The sequence below is a fragment of the Amphiura filiformis genome, chromosome 12 (assembly GCF_039555335.1).
Source record: "Amphiura filiformis chromosome 12, Afil_fr2py, whole genome shotgun sequence".
NCBI classification, from domain to species: Eukaryota; Metazoa; Echinodermata; class Ophiuroidea; order Amphilepidida; family Amphiuridae; genus Amphiura; species Amphiura filiformis.
The window spans coordinates 55,022,682-55,039,228 of NC_092639.1; the positions used below are offsets into that span (position 1 = coordinate 55,022,682).

Consider the following 16,547-nt stretch of genomic DNA (forward strand, 5'->3'; position numbering starts at 1 on the left):
AAATAAATAAATAAATAAATAATAAAGAAAAAAGGTATTATGAGAGACTCCATGTTCAAACCATTTTTAATATTTAAATCTTAAATCTATAAAAATTGATAGATTTTAGAACAAATATTGAAAATGGTTTCAACATTGATATTGTCTTCCAAAAATTGAGAAAAGATTTTGTGCGATGAAGATATGCTTTTTAATTAATGATATTGGGTTAGGACCTACACCCCTCTACCCCTGTAACGAAAACAAACTGAAATCACCATCCACCACATCCAAATATTGCGTATTCTGCCCGGGGTATTCTGAAAGTTGGATGGAGATAAATAACTTATAACGCTACTGGGGTTGGTTGGTTGACGTAATTCCCTCCTTTGCATTAGGAGCACCAGAAAATCAATTCTGTAAAAAGTCATATTATGTCCTTTTATGTAGTTAAAAGTCAAAATTAGGAGTTTCACAAAGTCATTAGGTAGGCAGAGCAGCGATGATAGCAGATCTTGTGACATGAAGTCTGTACACAAGTAGTCTTGAGATACTTTTGTATAGTGCAGAAAATTTTTTTAAAGTGCAATAAAGGTAAACTCATATGTTTGGACCACTTACCCCAGGCCCCTCCCCCCCAAATAAAATAACGGGATAGGCCCCCAGCGGTAGGCCTAATTAGGCCTAGTGCAAGTGACTTTTCATTTCTCATGGACATTATAAATTAGGCCTACCCGAAAATACCAAAATTCGAATGTAAGTTAAATTATTTACTTGGGATCATGTGTGTTCATTGGGCAGTAATCCTTATCCGGGGGTTCCTTCAAATTGTGTTCAAATTGGGCCCTCGTGCTCCGACAGCATGTAAATCATATTTATACGCCAGTGTGACAACATATAGGCGCTATAAAAAATTATTTTCATCAATTTGGCAGGCATGCTTAGTGAGACTGAGTAGGCCTATACATGTTTATGATGCGGGCAATGATGGCCTAATAAACATTTACTCTCATGATTTCTCACCGTGACACGTCTGCACTGTTTGAATATCTTTTAATATAAATAATTAGCCAAAAATATCCAAAGTCTGTGGGTGCAATTAGGCCTAGTTTAGGCCTGGGGCGGGGAGTTAGGATTTTTTGGGTCAATCATTGGAAATGTTTGATTGAGGTTCATCATTCTGGACAAATTTTTTATTTGCGGCACATAACTTCTGAACCATAGGTCGTATTGAGAAAAAAAATGCATAGTAATCCGTGGGCATAGACAAATAATTTGATATATTTGAACACTTTCAATGTTTGACCCCTGTGACAACCCTATCCCCAGGGCCCTATCCCTACAGGGGTTTATTTTCTTTCAAAATGCCCAAAGGTCTCAGAGATCAGGATATACAAAGGTCTCAGAGATCAGGATATATTATATTATGGAAAATTCAATAAAACATTGGTAGGCCTATGGCCTCCTTCCCGGGCCTCCTTTCAGGTTTTTGACTTAAAAGGCACCAGTCTATCAAATGTACCGTTCGAGATCTATAACATAACAAGATACCGCCCATCCCTAATTAAATGCAAGAAAGAAAAAAACAGGAAAAATACAACAACACAGCACAAGAAGAGCACGACAAGAGTGACGAAACGGAGGAACAGCGTACATTTTCCTGGTCGAAAAGTATCCCATTATTTAATTTAAATTGTCAAGATTAAGGCATAGAGGCATACCTTTGAAATGGGTTGCGACGGTGGTACAATTCCTAGGCGGGATGAACTCGTGCGATTGAAGAAAAAGCCAGAACAAGTGAGTACAAATTTTAAGCTTACCTAATTTCCTAATACCTGCACAAACATGACAAAATGACATCATGTATAATCAAATTAAGTATTTCTTGGCCAAACTGGAACATGCGCGTTGCGTCCATGTAGTGTACTAAGCGTGTACGCAGTGTAAGGCGCGTGTATACTTTCATTCTGTACCGTGCTATATTGAATATTCGCGTGTGTTTATCGCGGAGCCACTGCACTGTAGCGTTTACAGTGTTCCAGTTTGGCCAAGTCTTGACCAAGAAATACTTAAAATTTGATAGGTTAGCCAGAGGTACTCACACCTCTAGTAAACAACAAGCCATACCTAGAATATTTTCTCAATTTGAATTTAATCCTTTCTAGGTATGACTGCTTTTACCATAAAATTTGCGTCAATTCCCGATGTCATATGTGCGCCACGTTTTTTAGGCTCCGCGATTGCCGATTACATAATAGACAAGAGCAACTGGTAAACTGCGAACCTGTGCAGTAGGGCTTCTATTCAATTGCGTGGTGCATGGGTGACATGTATTTTCAATGTAAAATGCCTATACGGTGATCCACCCAATAAAAAAAATCACTGTACTATCACACCTCCGTCACTACGATTTCCACTGGCCTTCTCTCCGTGTCGAGACTGTGAGGAAGGAACATGTAGATGTCCATGATGTGTCGGGCTACATGTAGGTATGATAGGCAAACCTTAGTTAACACATTTGCTAGTCACCCAAATTGGTCCAAAAGTCAATTGATACAAATTTTACATAGAAAATTTAAGAAAAGATTGTTCAAGGAAACCTGCATAAATATGTTGTCTATACTTCACTTGACCCAAATATGTAATTTCTTTTTGTGATGAGATAATCGCACATGTAATTTTAGAGTGAGTTTGATATAGCAGTTCCACATTAGGCTGCTCTATCATGAGACTATATTAGGGCTCTCAACTAACGGGTAGTTACGCACTGGTAATTGATTGAATTTTCAAGGGAACTGCACCAAAATAAAAAAAAAAAAAAAAAAAATCAAAAAAAAAACAACATTGGAAAACCACTCAACCTATTCTGAAGTGCTAAGATCATTCACAGTTAATTTGAAAAAAAAATTGAAAAAATTACGAAAAATTATAGTTTGTAAACCACAAACTTATGTTTACCTCTTCATCTATCACATATTATAAATGCATTGGTTTTCCATGCATTTATAATATGTAATATATGAAGAGGTAAATATTAGTTTGTGGTTTGTATAGCAAGGTTAACAAACTGTAATTTTTTCGTAATTTTTTTTTCAAATTTTTTTCAAATTACCTGTAAGTGATCCTAGCACTTCAGAATAGGTCAAGTGGTTCTCTAAAGTCGCCGAAAACTTTGAAAAAAACTTATTAAAAAAAATAATTAAAAAAATTTTTTTTTCGGGTACTTTGACCCGTGAATTCGGACCCGGTAGGCCAAGAACGGGCGGAACTCGGTACCGGGAATTGGTGAGAGCCTTAGACTATATACCGTTTTGTTTTGCAATTGATTCATATCAAATGTTGGCTGAATGTTTTGGATGAAAGTCAATCTTTGACAAGATGTAAGTATCTTTAATTTTGAAAGGGCTTTAATTTGATATTTAAAATGATGTGGTTTGATGACCAATTTGATTTCTTTTCATCGGTGATCGCGTAGAAGTGGCAAGGTCTCCTCCCCTTTTACGCGCCAACAACCAATGGGTCAACGGTTTTATTGTCAAGACCGTTGATCTCAGCCAATCTGCATGATTTTAATAATAATATAATAATAATAAACACGTTTTTAGGGCGCATATAATACCACAAGGAAACTCAATGCACTTACAGAAAAGTTAAAAGCAGCAAAATATATACAAATGTTGCAAAACATTATATCAAACACATTAAAAATCTGAAGGTACAAGACAAAATGTGACTCCTCGCCACAACTGAGCCCGGATGTTGCCAATCATCATTTTTGAGATATTCAACCAAAATATTCTGCTTGAAATTAGCTTTAAAATGATGTATATCATGTCTATAGTACTTGACATTTAAGTAGTGAAAAATCAATAAAACAGTCAATAAATCCTTTCTTTCCTATTGTTTATTGTTAAGTTCGATGGAGCATATCTCAATAGTGGCACTGGCGACATCCGGGCTCAGTTGTGGCGAGGAGTCACAAATATCAAATACACAATATAAATCTTCCTCTGTGGTACAACCACAGAGGAGTAAGATAAGACAGAGCGCGTACCACCAGTCAAAGTCCCCGTGTATTGTATGGTACCAGTTCTCGCATATTCATGAGGGCCGATTGTTCGATCGTGCTGTGTCAAACAATCACGCCAGCGCTATGCGTGCCTTCGCAGATACGCGATAGAGCTTTGCATGCTTTCGCGATTACGCGATAGACCATGAAAATACGCGGTAATTGCGTAGCAGTCTCGCCTGTCGCATTTCATGTAACAATCAGCCCTCATTATCGGATGAGGCGGAGACTTTGACTGGTGGTACGCGCTCTGTCTTATCTTACTCCTCTGTGGGTACAACATACATGTAGGAAAAAGCAAAATGGCAAAACCAAAAAGGTATGCATGATGCACATAGCGATTTATTGATTTGTTTATCGCCTGAGTGTTTCTGTTTACGTTTGTGTACGCGATATGCACAGCTTCGACCAGCAAACACCGAAGGAATAAAAAACTAACTGTACACAAATATGTACTCACTGCACTAAAGCCACTATAAAATTGTTGTATTTAAACCTTTGACGAGAGTGTACTTCTGCAACAAGTCGACAAGGCGCCTCGGAAGTGTACTCCCCATTCCAGAAAAATACAGAACTAATTTTTCTGGATTAAAAAAATATTATCCTGTTTTGCCAAATGAAACATAGCTAAATCCTAATCCTTTAGTTAGTCGTAACTGGCATTGGAAGTAAAATTTTAATGTTTGGTCAATTTTTGGAAATTAGGGCCAAAAACATGCATTTTAGGGTGTTTTTCTACCTTTTTCGTATTCTGTGACAATCAAGCCCAAAGACTTGAACAAAGGCTAAAATTTTAAAAGCACTTTATGCATTCTAATTTTTGGAAAACACATTTTCCAATCTTTCTCATAACCAATTAGCAAACATCATAATACTAATCATGGCATGTCTGTCCGTCTGCGCGCTATCACGTGCGCTTCCGCGTGGTTCGCAATCGCGCAGTGAACTACCGCATGCTCGCGGTGCGCTATCGCTATCGCGAAGTATCAACGGGATTGTGTGCGGAGTACATTGCGCGCATCGGAAAGCATTAGTGTGACTAATAGGGACATCTCATGGGACCAATAGGCCTATTTTCAACACATATTTCAGTACGGAACACATGCATATAATAGGCCTATTTCAGCAGAACATTACTATTTCCGGGGTCCTCCAGAATGGTTAACATAAAATAATCAGTAATTAGAAATAGGCCTATCACGAGAACCGCCCGACCCGAGAACCGCGAAATTAATTTTGGTGATCCCCAACTTCTTTGACCATGAAATGACAAACATTTGGTAGCACTAATGTATTAAGCACCAATTGGGTGATTATGGATCTCAATTGGTACTCAAATTCATTCTCAAATTGGGTCTCAATTCTATCCAATTTGAGATGATTTTAAAAATGAGATCCATTTTCCAGTGAAATCTAGTAACTTATATAAATAATATTAAAATTATGAGCTAACTCTAACCCTATACTCAAGATTTTGAATACTTAGACTTGTGCCAAGTCTTACAATTTTGTGACTACAATTGTAAGAAAACATGCAAAATTGCATGTTTTTGGACCATTTTCCCACAAAATGAAAAAATATTAAAATTTGACTTTTATTGCCAGTTAGGAATAACTAAAGGATTAGGTTAGATGTTTCATTTGGCAAAACAGGATAATATTTTTTAATAAAAAAATAGTTCTGTATTTTTCTGGAATGGGGAGTAGTATGTACTATGTAGGTATGAAAGGTGAATTCAAATTTGCCATCAAACCACATCATATCAAATTAAAGCCCTTGAGTAAAGAAAGCCAAAACTGAAAACCATTTTGTCAATGTCATGTAGAACTTTCCGTAGCAAAGTTACACCTTGTTAACGATTGACTTTCATCAAAAATATTCAGCCAACTTTTAATGCATCAATTAAAAAAAACCAAGCATAGTCTAATGCATGATAGTGCAGCTTTTCTATTTTGAACTGCTATCACAATCCCTCTTAAATTCCATGTGCGATTGTCTTATCACAAAAATAAATCATGTATTTGGGTCAAGTGAAGTATCTACAACATATTTATGTAGGTTTCCTTGACAAATCTTTTCTTTTAAATTTCTATGTTTTATACAATGTATTGTGTTTGGGCCCCGGTTTAGGCCAATTTGGCTGACTAGCAAATGTGTATGTGTGCTTTACACATCTTACACATTTTTAATTCCACTGCCATTCTCTCGGTTGGGTTGTTCATGTACTACAGGGCCTTTCACTTTCAATAGAGTGCTTGCACAGCCTGCCACTTCCTGTATTGATCCATCGGTAATGCTCTTTAAAATTCCAAGTAATTACAACTCCCTACCTGATTAAAACCCGAAAAATTGTGGAAAATTAAACCGAAAATCTTGAACACGATCTCTATTTTGAGCATCGTAATCCAGCTATCAATCACAGTATACACAATAGTTTGTTGCAAATTAATATTCATTACCCTACATAGTGCGGTTTCAGCCAATCACATCAGCTTTTATACATCATTTGGTTGCTAGAAATCTGACTTCATGATTCGGATAGGTCAGAGAAATACCTGCAGCGTACTATCGACCAATCAGAAATGCCGTTAGTACATAAGCTTCCTTGTGTAGTGAACAAAATGGTGAAAAGTCCTTGAATTTTAAAGGCTTCAAGGTGTGGGAACCCTGTTCCCCTGATAAGAAATCAAACTTTTGAATTAATTGTTTCACCAAGAGGCACCGGTATTTATTTGTGATTTACCCCATTGAGTGCATGTGTAATCCCCTTTCGTGTCAGAGGCCCAAAAACATCCCGGCAAAAACATCCAATGCGATGAAGTGATCATCGCAAGTGACGTCATACCACACCCACCACTTACACCATTGTTCCCTTGTAGGGATAATTATTCGAGTCAAACCCCCCTTTTTTTAATGTTGTTTATTCTTATTTTACTTATTTCCTTACATTTTCAATTTAACAAACAGAAAGACAAACATATGGAAAGGATGGCCAAATGGTTGCACTGTGCTATAACACAAGAGCCTTTGAGGGAACCCATTGTGGCATGTGAATTAGGAAGGTAAGTATGGATAAAGAAGTATCTTGATATACATAATGTGTATCATATAGATATTTTTAGGCGATGCGATCTTTTGTTGGTCGAAGCAACCAGAAAATCAATTTTCATTGCCTAAATCAATATATATTATTGAAAAATAACACTTAGATGTTTTGCAAAAGTTCATTCTACAAACCATATACGAGGGGGTATCCAAAAGTTTTTGAAATCACCAGAAGTGAAAGAGCTATATCACTAGTCCTTATGTACATTATGGTCCATAAGTATGTATACTTTCTTTACATGTGGCGCTACAATGTAGATGGGCAGTAGGCGCATAACCTTTTCATGATAAGATCCTCCACTTTCTTGAGTTTCTTCACTGTGGCCGCATCATCCGTAAGTGATGGACGTTCACTTCTTGGTTCATCTGTGAGGGACATGTGGCCAGTTTGGAAATTCCTTTATCAAAAAGCAACAGTGCCATATGATGGGCAATCATCACTGTAGATAGCTTTTATTTCATCATTTTCTGAGCATTGTAGGCCTAACCCTTCAAATGCAGGAATTTAATCATGCTGCGTGCCTCAATTTTCACCATCTTGCAGGTTATGCGCCTACTGGTCATCTAGCGCAACCTGTAAAGAAAGTAAACATACTTATGAGACCATTTTTGGAGCATAAGGACCAGTAATTACACTGACAAAATTTCATCGCTATAGCTCATTCACTTCTGGGTGATTTCAAAAACCTTTGGATACCCCCTCATACTTTGAAAACTTGCTTGATTTATTGTTGTTAATGAGTTATGCACGTTTTACAAAAGTGTTGTTGTTTCAGCCCTATTTACAACATAATTCAAGAACCACAGGATCTACAAAAGTATATCTGTGATATTTAAATTATTCTACACACTCGCTATGAAATGATCAATGCAATTTTTGCCAAAGGTCACTACCATTCGCAAGATGCTGTGAACTACCAAATGGCAACAGTTTAAAATAGTTGCTAACCTTAAACTGTGCATTTGTTTTGGCTGTCGATATTAAGCGTTTTTAACAAAAATGATTGAAGTTTCAAAGCAAGTCAACAATGGTTTTAAACAATCAGCTTAAAACATGAAATTATTCAAGAAAAGTGGACACAAAATTTGAAAAGTGGACACCATATTTTCACTGAACAACCTGTAAAGTGTGCTGAAGCTTGTACATCAACGTCTAGGCATTGTGCCTGTGCGTAGCACACTATAAATCACTGCACTTTTTTTATATTTGAAATTTGAGCTTTGCCAGCCAAAATCACCCTGTATACCAATTTTGAACAAATTTGAAGGGGGTGAGGTGTTTCCCATTGGGTGAATTGAGAAATAATGACCCACCGGTACTATAATTTTTTGGCTTGTCCCTAAAAAAATAATCAATTTTTGAAACACTCATTTATTATTATTACTTAATGTCAACAGGTTATACAACAAAGAATCTATCTTGGAATATTTGCTGGATAAATCAACCAGTGATTCAGCTGACCACATTAGAAGCCTCAAGGTAATGTATACATGTGTGTGTAGGGGTGGGTGTGTACGCCGAGACATTCAAAGCGAGGACAAGATATAACTTTTTACATCCAAAGTGAGGACATTTTGACAAAGTGAGGTCAAAATCTGAGTCCTCGCTTTGTGACTATGTTCATTGAATAACACTCTTCCTATAGGGGGTATAAGCTATTTCCTCACTTTGTATGAGGTGACCTCACTTTGAATGTGCTGTACCTAAAAATGTCCTCGCTTTGAAATCCGGAACAGACACATAATAAACATGTGTGTATAACAAGTTCTCGCTTTGAATGCTCGCGCACATAGGGGTGGGTGCGTCAGTGTTTGCCTGCAATTGAGGACACACACAAGACTTTTCACTTTAAAACCATGACCTATCTGCAAACGAGCAAATCCTCAGTTGGAGGAGATCTCCAGTAGGTCGCAACTGCAATTGCATGCCAAATGCAAAGAGATACTTCCATTATTGTGTATTGAAAATACAAACTGCAGTTTCGTACTGTGTATCATATACCCAACTATACACACCAAAAATCATTCCAGCTATACACACCAAACATCCACCATTTTGGTTTGATTCTTGTTGATTCAGACCTCCTCAATTCAGAACTCCTTGATGACAGTACACAATGTCTGTGGTTGCCGGCATGCATAGGTAGGGGTATATATGAGGATGTATACGTGTTTGCCATCAATTATTGTGGATGTTTGAAAATGCACTTCCAAACACGGATGCACACAGAACTGTATATGGATGGTCATTTTGTTCCAAACTTAAGCAATAGAGGCTAAAAAACTCCCCTATTTTAGGTTGCCCTGTACTTGTAGCATGTAATTTGCATTTAAGAAAATGAAGCATGAAAAATGAAAAATGTTGAAAAATGTCCTTGGCATGGTGATGGAAGACCCAGACACACATTCTGCACTTGGATAACTGTGTGCAATTCTTCTTGACAGGAAACATGTGGGGTGAGCAGGGTCAGAAATTCGGCAAGAATCCGAGAATCCATTCTCGCAAAGATTCTCGTCAACAAAATCGCAAGAATCTAAATGGATTCTCGTAAATATTTCAATTAATCATACAAAGTTATATGGCGAGAATCCATGGATTCTTGCAAAATCTCACTGGGAGAATCCAAAAGGATTCTCGCACTTGGTTGCGAATTTCTGACCCTGGGTGAGTGTGTTTGTCTTTAAATTTGAATGAGAGAAAAGAGCTAACAGTAATATAATATCCTTGTTTTGGACAGGATGTGCGAGTCTTAACACTGACAGAGAACCCAGCATATGGAAAGCGTAAGGTTGATAAAGGTGATGCGTACGTTGACACACATGAAGCACCGTTTATCTGCCCGGTGACAGGGATTGAAATGAATGGCCTGTACAAGTAAGTTACAAATCATGAAAAGTCATTAAAGATTTATTCAACAACTCTTCCTATACCTTTGTACAGGAGCCAATCCGTTAATCCGTGATGAATCCACAGTTTAGTAGCGTATACGCGAACACAAGGTTACGCGTACGCGTTACGCATGAGCGCGTAAAATTCGTCATGCCTGGAACATATGCATAAACATGAACTCTCTTATATTGGCGGTAGCAGCCAAATATTACCGCTTTATTCTTTAGTTTTATTGCTGATATCAACAGAGAAATACCGCAATCTTTTTGTAAGGTTGAATGGCAATGACAAACAGACATTCCGAATGAAAGAATTATGTGAATTAGACATCTTTTTGCTTGTTTACGTTGTTGAAAGGGATTCAATCATGTTTCACGTTGTTCATCACCGATTAACAACTTCATCGCGTCCAGCGCGTCTTGCGTGGTTTACTTCGCTCGGGCAGCTTACGTCAACCACTCAGACGATGCGGACGCATCATTGTTAATCAGTGATGAACAACGGTGAAACATGATTGAATCCCTAATTTAATCGGAATAGAATTCTAAAAATAATAATGTATTAGTTCCAGAATGCACTGGGCTATTCCTTTTGAACACCTCCCCTTGAGGACATTTTTGAATTTCAACCAAATTTATACAGTTATCTATTCCAGCTCCAGTGACACCTCAGTAATGGCCATGGACCTTTGGATTCATTGAAATAGGTATTAGCATTTTACTTTGAAAAATCAATATAACAAGGCTGTGGTGCTAGTTTTCATGCCCCTCCAGTGAACATATGTGACTCCTCGCCACAACTGAGCCCGGATGTCGCCAATCATCATTTTTGAGATATTCAACCAAAATATTCTGCTTGAAATTAGCTTTAAAATGATGTATATCATGTCTATAGTACTTGACATTTAAGTAGTGAAAAATCAATAAAACAGTCAATAAATCCTTTCTTTCCTATTGTTTATTGTTAAGTTCGATGGAGCATATCTCAATAGTGGCACTGGCGACATCCGGGCTCAGTTGTGGCGAGGAGTCACATATGCCTAATCCTACCCAGGACAATATGCATGAGGTGTCACTGGAATTTGAACAGATAATAATAGCCATTCCATATAAGAATTCATTCTAAAACTTTGAAAAAGGTGCGGAAGATTTTTATTTGGAATTCTAAAACAATATTTCCCTAATACTAATAGGCAACATATTCCACTGTTTTCAGTTGGATTTTTAACATAAACCACACAAAATATCCACCTAAGTTGACAGCATACTTCAACTAGAATAGTCCATTTCTTGGCAGACACACAAAATCAAATAATAGATTGCAAGAGTTAGAAATGAGTGACTGCATTTTTTTCTGCCAAAGTATAGAAATGCTTATCACTGATGCCTGGTTTTCACACATGATGTGTCTGTTGTGCTTAAAGGAGCAGGGGTGTAAGACTTTTTGATTTTGATTTCACCTTACAGTACAAATTTCAGACTTTTCATTCCTGTTTTCAGACTTTTTTGTCTGTGGTCACTCACACCCCCTGGAAGGAGCATGATCCCTCTCCAAACTGTGCAATTTTATGTCGATCAATGAATTTTGATTTGAAAGTATATGATTTTCAGTGTAGTTAATAAATAACAGTGCTCAAGTTATCCTGTACACCTACAGCTATTCACTTATCATGGTACATAATATTTTCAATTCTGGTAGTTGAATAGAACAATGAAATTACCACTGGTATAAATCAGTATTTCGAATTGGAGAGATAAGGAGGTACTGGTATATTTGTTGACCCTTTGTAACGCCTATATCTGCAATAAGAAAACTAAACAAACAAACAAGCAATATTCCAAGTTGTTGTAAGCAGGTGCACTTTTTAATGCTCATATATTTAACAGCTGGTGTTTCAAATTGCAGGTTTTGCTATTTGTGGACCTGTGGCTGTGCTATGTCAGAGAAGGCTCTCAAAGAAGTCAAGTCAGCAGTGTGTCATAAGGTAAGAAAGTATTAAACAATGGCGAGGTGTAAAGATGAATAAATGAATACAGGGACTTATATGTGTGATTATATCCACTAAATGGATCCCAAGGGGCAGGCCCGTATACAAGATTTTTTTGGGGGTGCTGATTTTGAAAAACTGGACTTTTTTCCAAGGGGGGGGCAATTTTGTGACCTTCTTTGACCAAAAAAATGAAAAAAACTCTGATTTTTTTTGCTTGCTATGCTAGCAAATTATGACATTTTGGAACTTTTTTATAAGTACTTGCAAATTGGGGGAGAGGTGCTATGACCACTACACCAACCCAACTATAACATAACATGGTGAGTCGGGAAATGCAGGATAGGGATATGGGAAGAGGTCCAATTTTAGAATGCAGGATGGAAACTGGAGCACCAAAAACCTGCGAGAACAGAAAAAACACCTGAGGATGGGCATGGATGGGCAGCCATGACCATTTATGGGGAATCAAATTTGAGCAGCAGTGGTATGATACGAGTGCTATGACCATTACAGCAACTCATACTCCAAAGATGGCATCCTTTTTATTATCCCAATTTTTGTATGTGTGTTTTCATTTTTATATCTTCACTTTTTATAGTGTGGTGTACCATACAACAGTGATGAAATCATCCTGAATGGGAGTGATGAAGATGTCGAGCAGCTCAGAACCAAAATGGATGAGAGAAGAGCAAGAGCCAAGGCTGAGAAGGTGAGATGAAAGTAAAGCCTGTAATAGTTTTGGCTGTTTACAGAAGTGCATCCTTGTCTGGTTTGTCCATCCTCTATTTCATCAATTTGCATTTATTAATGAGCGTTCATTGACCATTACAGGGTTTAATATTGAACCTTTGGGAAATCAGTATTGTACATGATTTTATCCTAGGTTTGTAATCATTTATTGCTTATAAAAACTTTTTATGGCATGGAACTCTGAATACTTAGTAATGTACATATTTTGGGAATATGAGTGGTGGGTGGCAACATTCACTGTTCAGTGGTGGGCAGTATTAGGAAATGCCGAGTAGTGCTGGCACAGGCCTGTTGGAGTATATTGTGAAAATAGCTTGAATACAAGTATAACTAGAGTGATTACCGCACCATAGCTGAACCATGTGGCTTCGGCACTATATTGTGGTATACCACTGTCACTCGGGGTCACACCTTCTTGGCATTTCGAGGTAGAGACTCAAAATAGGAATATTTACCAGAGTCTTGCGAGGAGTAGCACCCCTGGTGGGGAAATTATTTTTATTATATTCTGTACTTTTTATCTTTTTCATTTGACCCCACTCGGGGCTCATATCTTCTTGGAATTTCAAGATATGAAAAAGATCCACAATATTGACCCAGGTCTAATGAGGAGTGTCACCCCCGGTATGAAAATTACTTTTATTCTATTCTTTACTTTTTTCTCTTTCATTTGACAACACTCGGGTGTCATAGCGTCTTGAGATTTCGAGGGTCTTATGAGGAGTGTCAACCCCGGTGGGGCAAATAATTTTAGTACATTCTTTGCTTCTTTATCTTTCATTTGATACCACTCCGGGGATCATACCTTCTTGGCATTTGTAGATATGAAAAAGACCCAAAATATAAATATTGACCAGGTCTTATGAGGAGTGACCCCCGGTGGGGAAATTATTTTATAATATTCTTTACTTTGTTCTCTTTCATTTGACACCACTCGGGGGTACATACATTCTTGGCATTTTGAGATATGAAAATGACCCATATGAATATTGACCCAGGGCTTATTATGAGTGCCACCCCTGGGTAGGGAAATATTTTTATTATATTCTTTACTTCTTCCTCTTTCATTTGACACCACTTTGGGGTTCATACCTTCGTGGCATTTCAAGATATGTCCATTTCAGACCAAATGGTTAGTCAGTCAGTAAGTAAGTAAGTAAGGAAGTAAGAAAGATACACTAATGTAGGCTGATACCATTTCATGGTTCAGCAAAAATATATAAAATACCTTGAATACCAGTATCACAAATTCACTTACAAGATATCATTTTCAATATATTATTTTAATGTGTTTGTCATAAAAATGAAATTTCACCACTCTATTTGACCTCATGTTATCTACATTGGTATTGAAAATGTTGCAAAACAATTGTGTACACAATGAAGAGCTATTTGTAGTTTTTGTGTTATATTAAAGAAGCAAAGGAATCAAACAAGCAGTGCACCAAACAGAAAAATAAGCATGCAAACAAATAATTATTGGTTATGAAATTGTTAAATCAGAAACATGACTGTAGTAGCAGAATTTCCAGATACTGTAATGCATGAAATGTTCATGAGCAATATGGATATGCAAAAGTTTTATGCTCACAAATAGTTTTTTGTTTCCTACATTCCTTTCAAGAAAATTCACACAATGCCGCAAAAATGATATGTTTTTTTCTTCAAAAATTTACAAAACAAAATATTATTGTGCTTTAAAGTGCTTTGTATTCATTACATGAAATTGTTACATTTGTGTTTGCAGAAATCCAAGAAAGCTCAGAAAAGAAAGCTTGAAGAGCCTAGCACATCATCTGCAGCTACAAATGGCGAGACTTCCTCACAAAATGACAAGAATGGACTGACTAATGGCAAGACAACTGGATCTAAGTCGACCAATGGGAGTGCATCTTCATCATCATCATCATCATCCACAAGTTCCAAGACATTAGCCAATGGCAGTACCTTTACCTCAGGCAAACCGCCCAATGGGAAAGCAGCTAATGGATATACTAATAAAGAATTTGATCCTAAGAAGAGCAAAGTGTATAAATCTTTGTTTTTATCAAAAGAGGATAAGGACAAACAAGGAGCCCATTGGGTTACATATAACCCTTACTATGCAATGTCAAAATAAACTGAGAGAAAGTTTTTATTCAGTTTGAATGGTGGTTTCAACATTGGCTTGTTTTCAATGGTGTGTGCAAATGGTTTGCCATTGGGTGAGGGCAGGGGACCATGGGCTCCTACTTTCGTCTGGCAGTTGGGTGGAATAGTATACAGTTTGGCCTCATTGGGGGTATCAGTTGATGGAATTACAGCTATGGTGTTCTCACTTATGAAATCCTATGTAATTATCTTTCGGTTTTCATCCAAGGTGGCTGACATTAATTGGACTAGAATAGGTGCATGGTCAAATATAGTATATTTTCTAATTTCTTTGTGTCAAATGATGATTTGATATGACATTAGAATAAATGAAAAACTTACTAAGTCACACCTAGTCCTATTTCAGTCAGTATTAATGTTAGTCGTCTTCTTGATACCATCCATTATAACTTTTTTTTAAAGTAACTGTGGTTAAATGCACTGAAAATGTCAAAATACATGCTGGCCGTAATGAGAATAAGTTGCAGTTGTAATAAAGAATAAAAAACCCTACCCATATCTAATGATTTTTCTCCTTCAAAAACGGCTATGACTGTTTTTCCAAAATTTTCGCAAATCGGGACCCATTTCTAAGGGGTTTTCTACCTCACAAACAGCCAATTTTTATTTTTTTCACAATTTTGTAAAATGGAACTCTCTTCTAAGGATTTTTTGACCAAAAATGGACCCTCATCTAAGGATTTTTGGTAAAAAGTGACCCATTTGGGTGGCACATCCCCGTATGCCTTAACATGCGAATACCCCCACCCCCGGCTCAGCTTGTTAGCTTTTATTTTTATTGGGTCTTCAAAAGTGGTAAAATGTTCTTATCTTTACTATCTTGTAATTTGTCTTGTAAATAAAATATTTATAACAAATGAAAACATGCATTGTATTGGTGTTTTTCACTAACTTCAAGACTCTTCTTGCAATAGAGTACCGAAGTGTGACGTCATAAAAATTATCTTTCTTTGCATTTCAGCATTTTCATGACCATATTTCAGTAGAACATGATGAAAAATATCTACAGTCTAAATTTGGTGTGAATCGGATCATGAGGGCCCCGAGATATGGCGCATGAATACCTAATTATCCCCATTCAAATCAGTGTTAATTGGCCTGGTTCATAATTGTTTGGAACCAGGCCAAGTTACACATATTTCAATGGGGCTAATTAGGTATTCATGCTGCCATATCTCGGGCCCTCATGATCCGATTCCCACCTAATTTGGACTGTGGATTTTTTTTCATCATGCTCCACCGATACATGGTATTCAAAACGCTGCAATGCAAAAAAAGTTTTCTATGACGTCATCACTTCGATACTCTATACCATTTAGTAAGAAATGTATAGGTGAACAAGCCTTCTCTGTTGCAGGCCCATCACTTAGGGAACTCACTTCCGCAGCATGTAAGAAATACCGGCTCAACTGCAGTTTTCAAAAAACTCCTGAAAACTCATTTGTTTTAATCTGAATTTGTTTTGCTTTGTATTATATTTCATGTGGTATTGTTTGTTGTATTTTGTATGGCGCCCTGATCATACTGGATATTGCGCCTTCTAAGAAATTAATGTATGTTTGTAACTGAAAGGTAAAATTTGGTGTTTGCAAATCTAAGGACTTTTCCTGAT

General features: G+C 37.1%; 1 protein-coding gene across 1 annotated transcript; it reads left to right on the forward strand.

The window, feature by feature from the left end:
- Positions 1-1,604: 1,604 nt before the first annotated feature.
- On the forward strand, positions 1,605-14,932 carry LOC140166436 (replication termination factor 2-like). The gene is made up of 7 exons (XM_072189899.1): positions 1,605-1,776; positions 7,017-7,111; positions 8,553-8,634; positions 9,893-10,029; positions 11,950-12,028; positions 12,633-12,743; positions 14,532-14,932. The coding sequence occupies exons 1-7, from the start codon at positions 1,708-1,710 to the stop codon at positions 14,901-14,903; spliced, it is 945 nt and encodes a 314-aa protein (XP_072046000.1). The 5' UTR covers positions 1,605-1,707; the 3' UTR covers positions 14,904-14,932.
- The last annotated feature ends 1,615 nt before the right edge of the window (positions 14,933-16,547 follow it).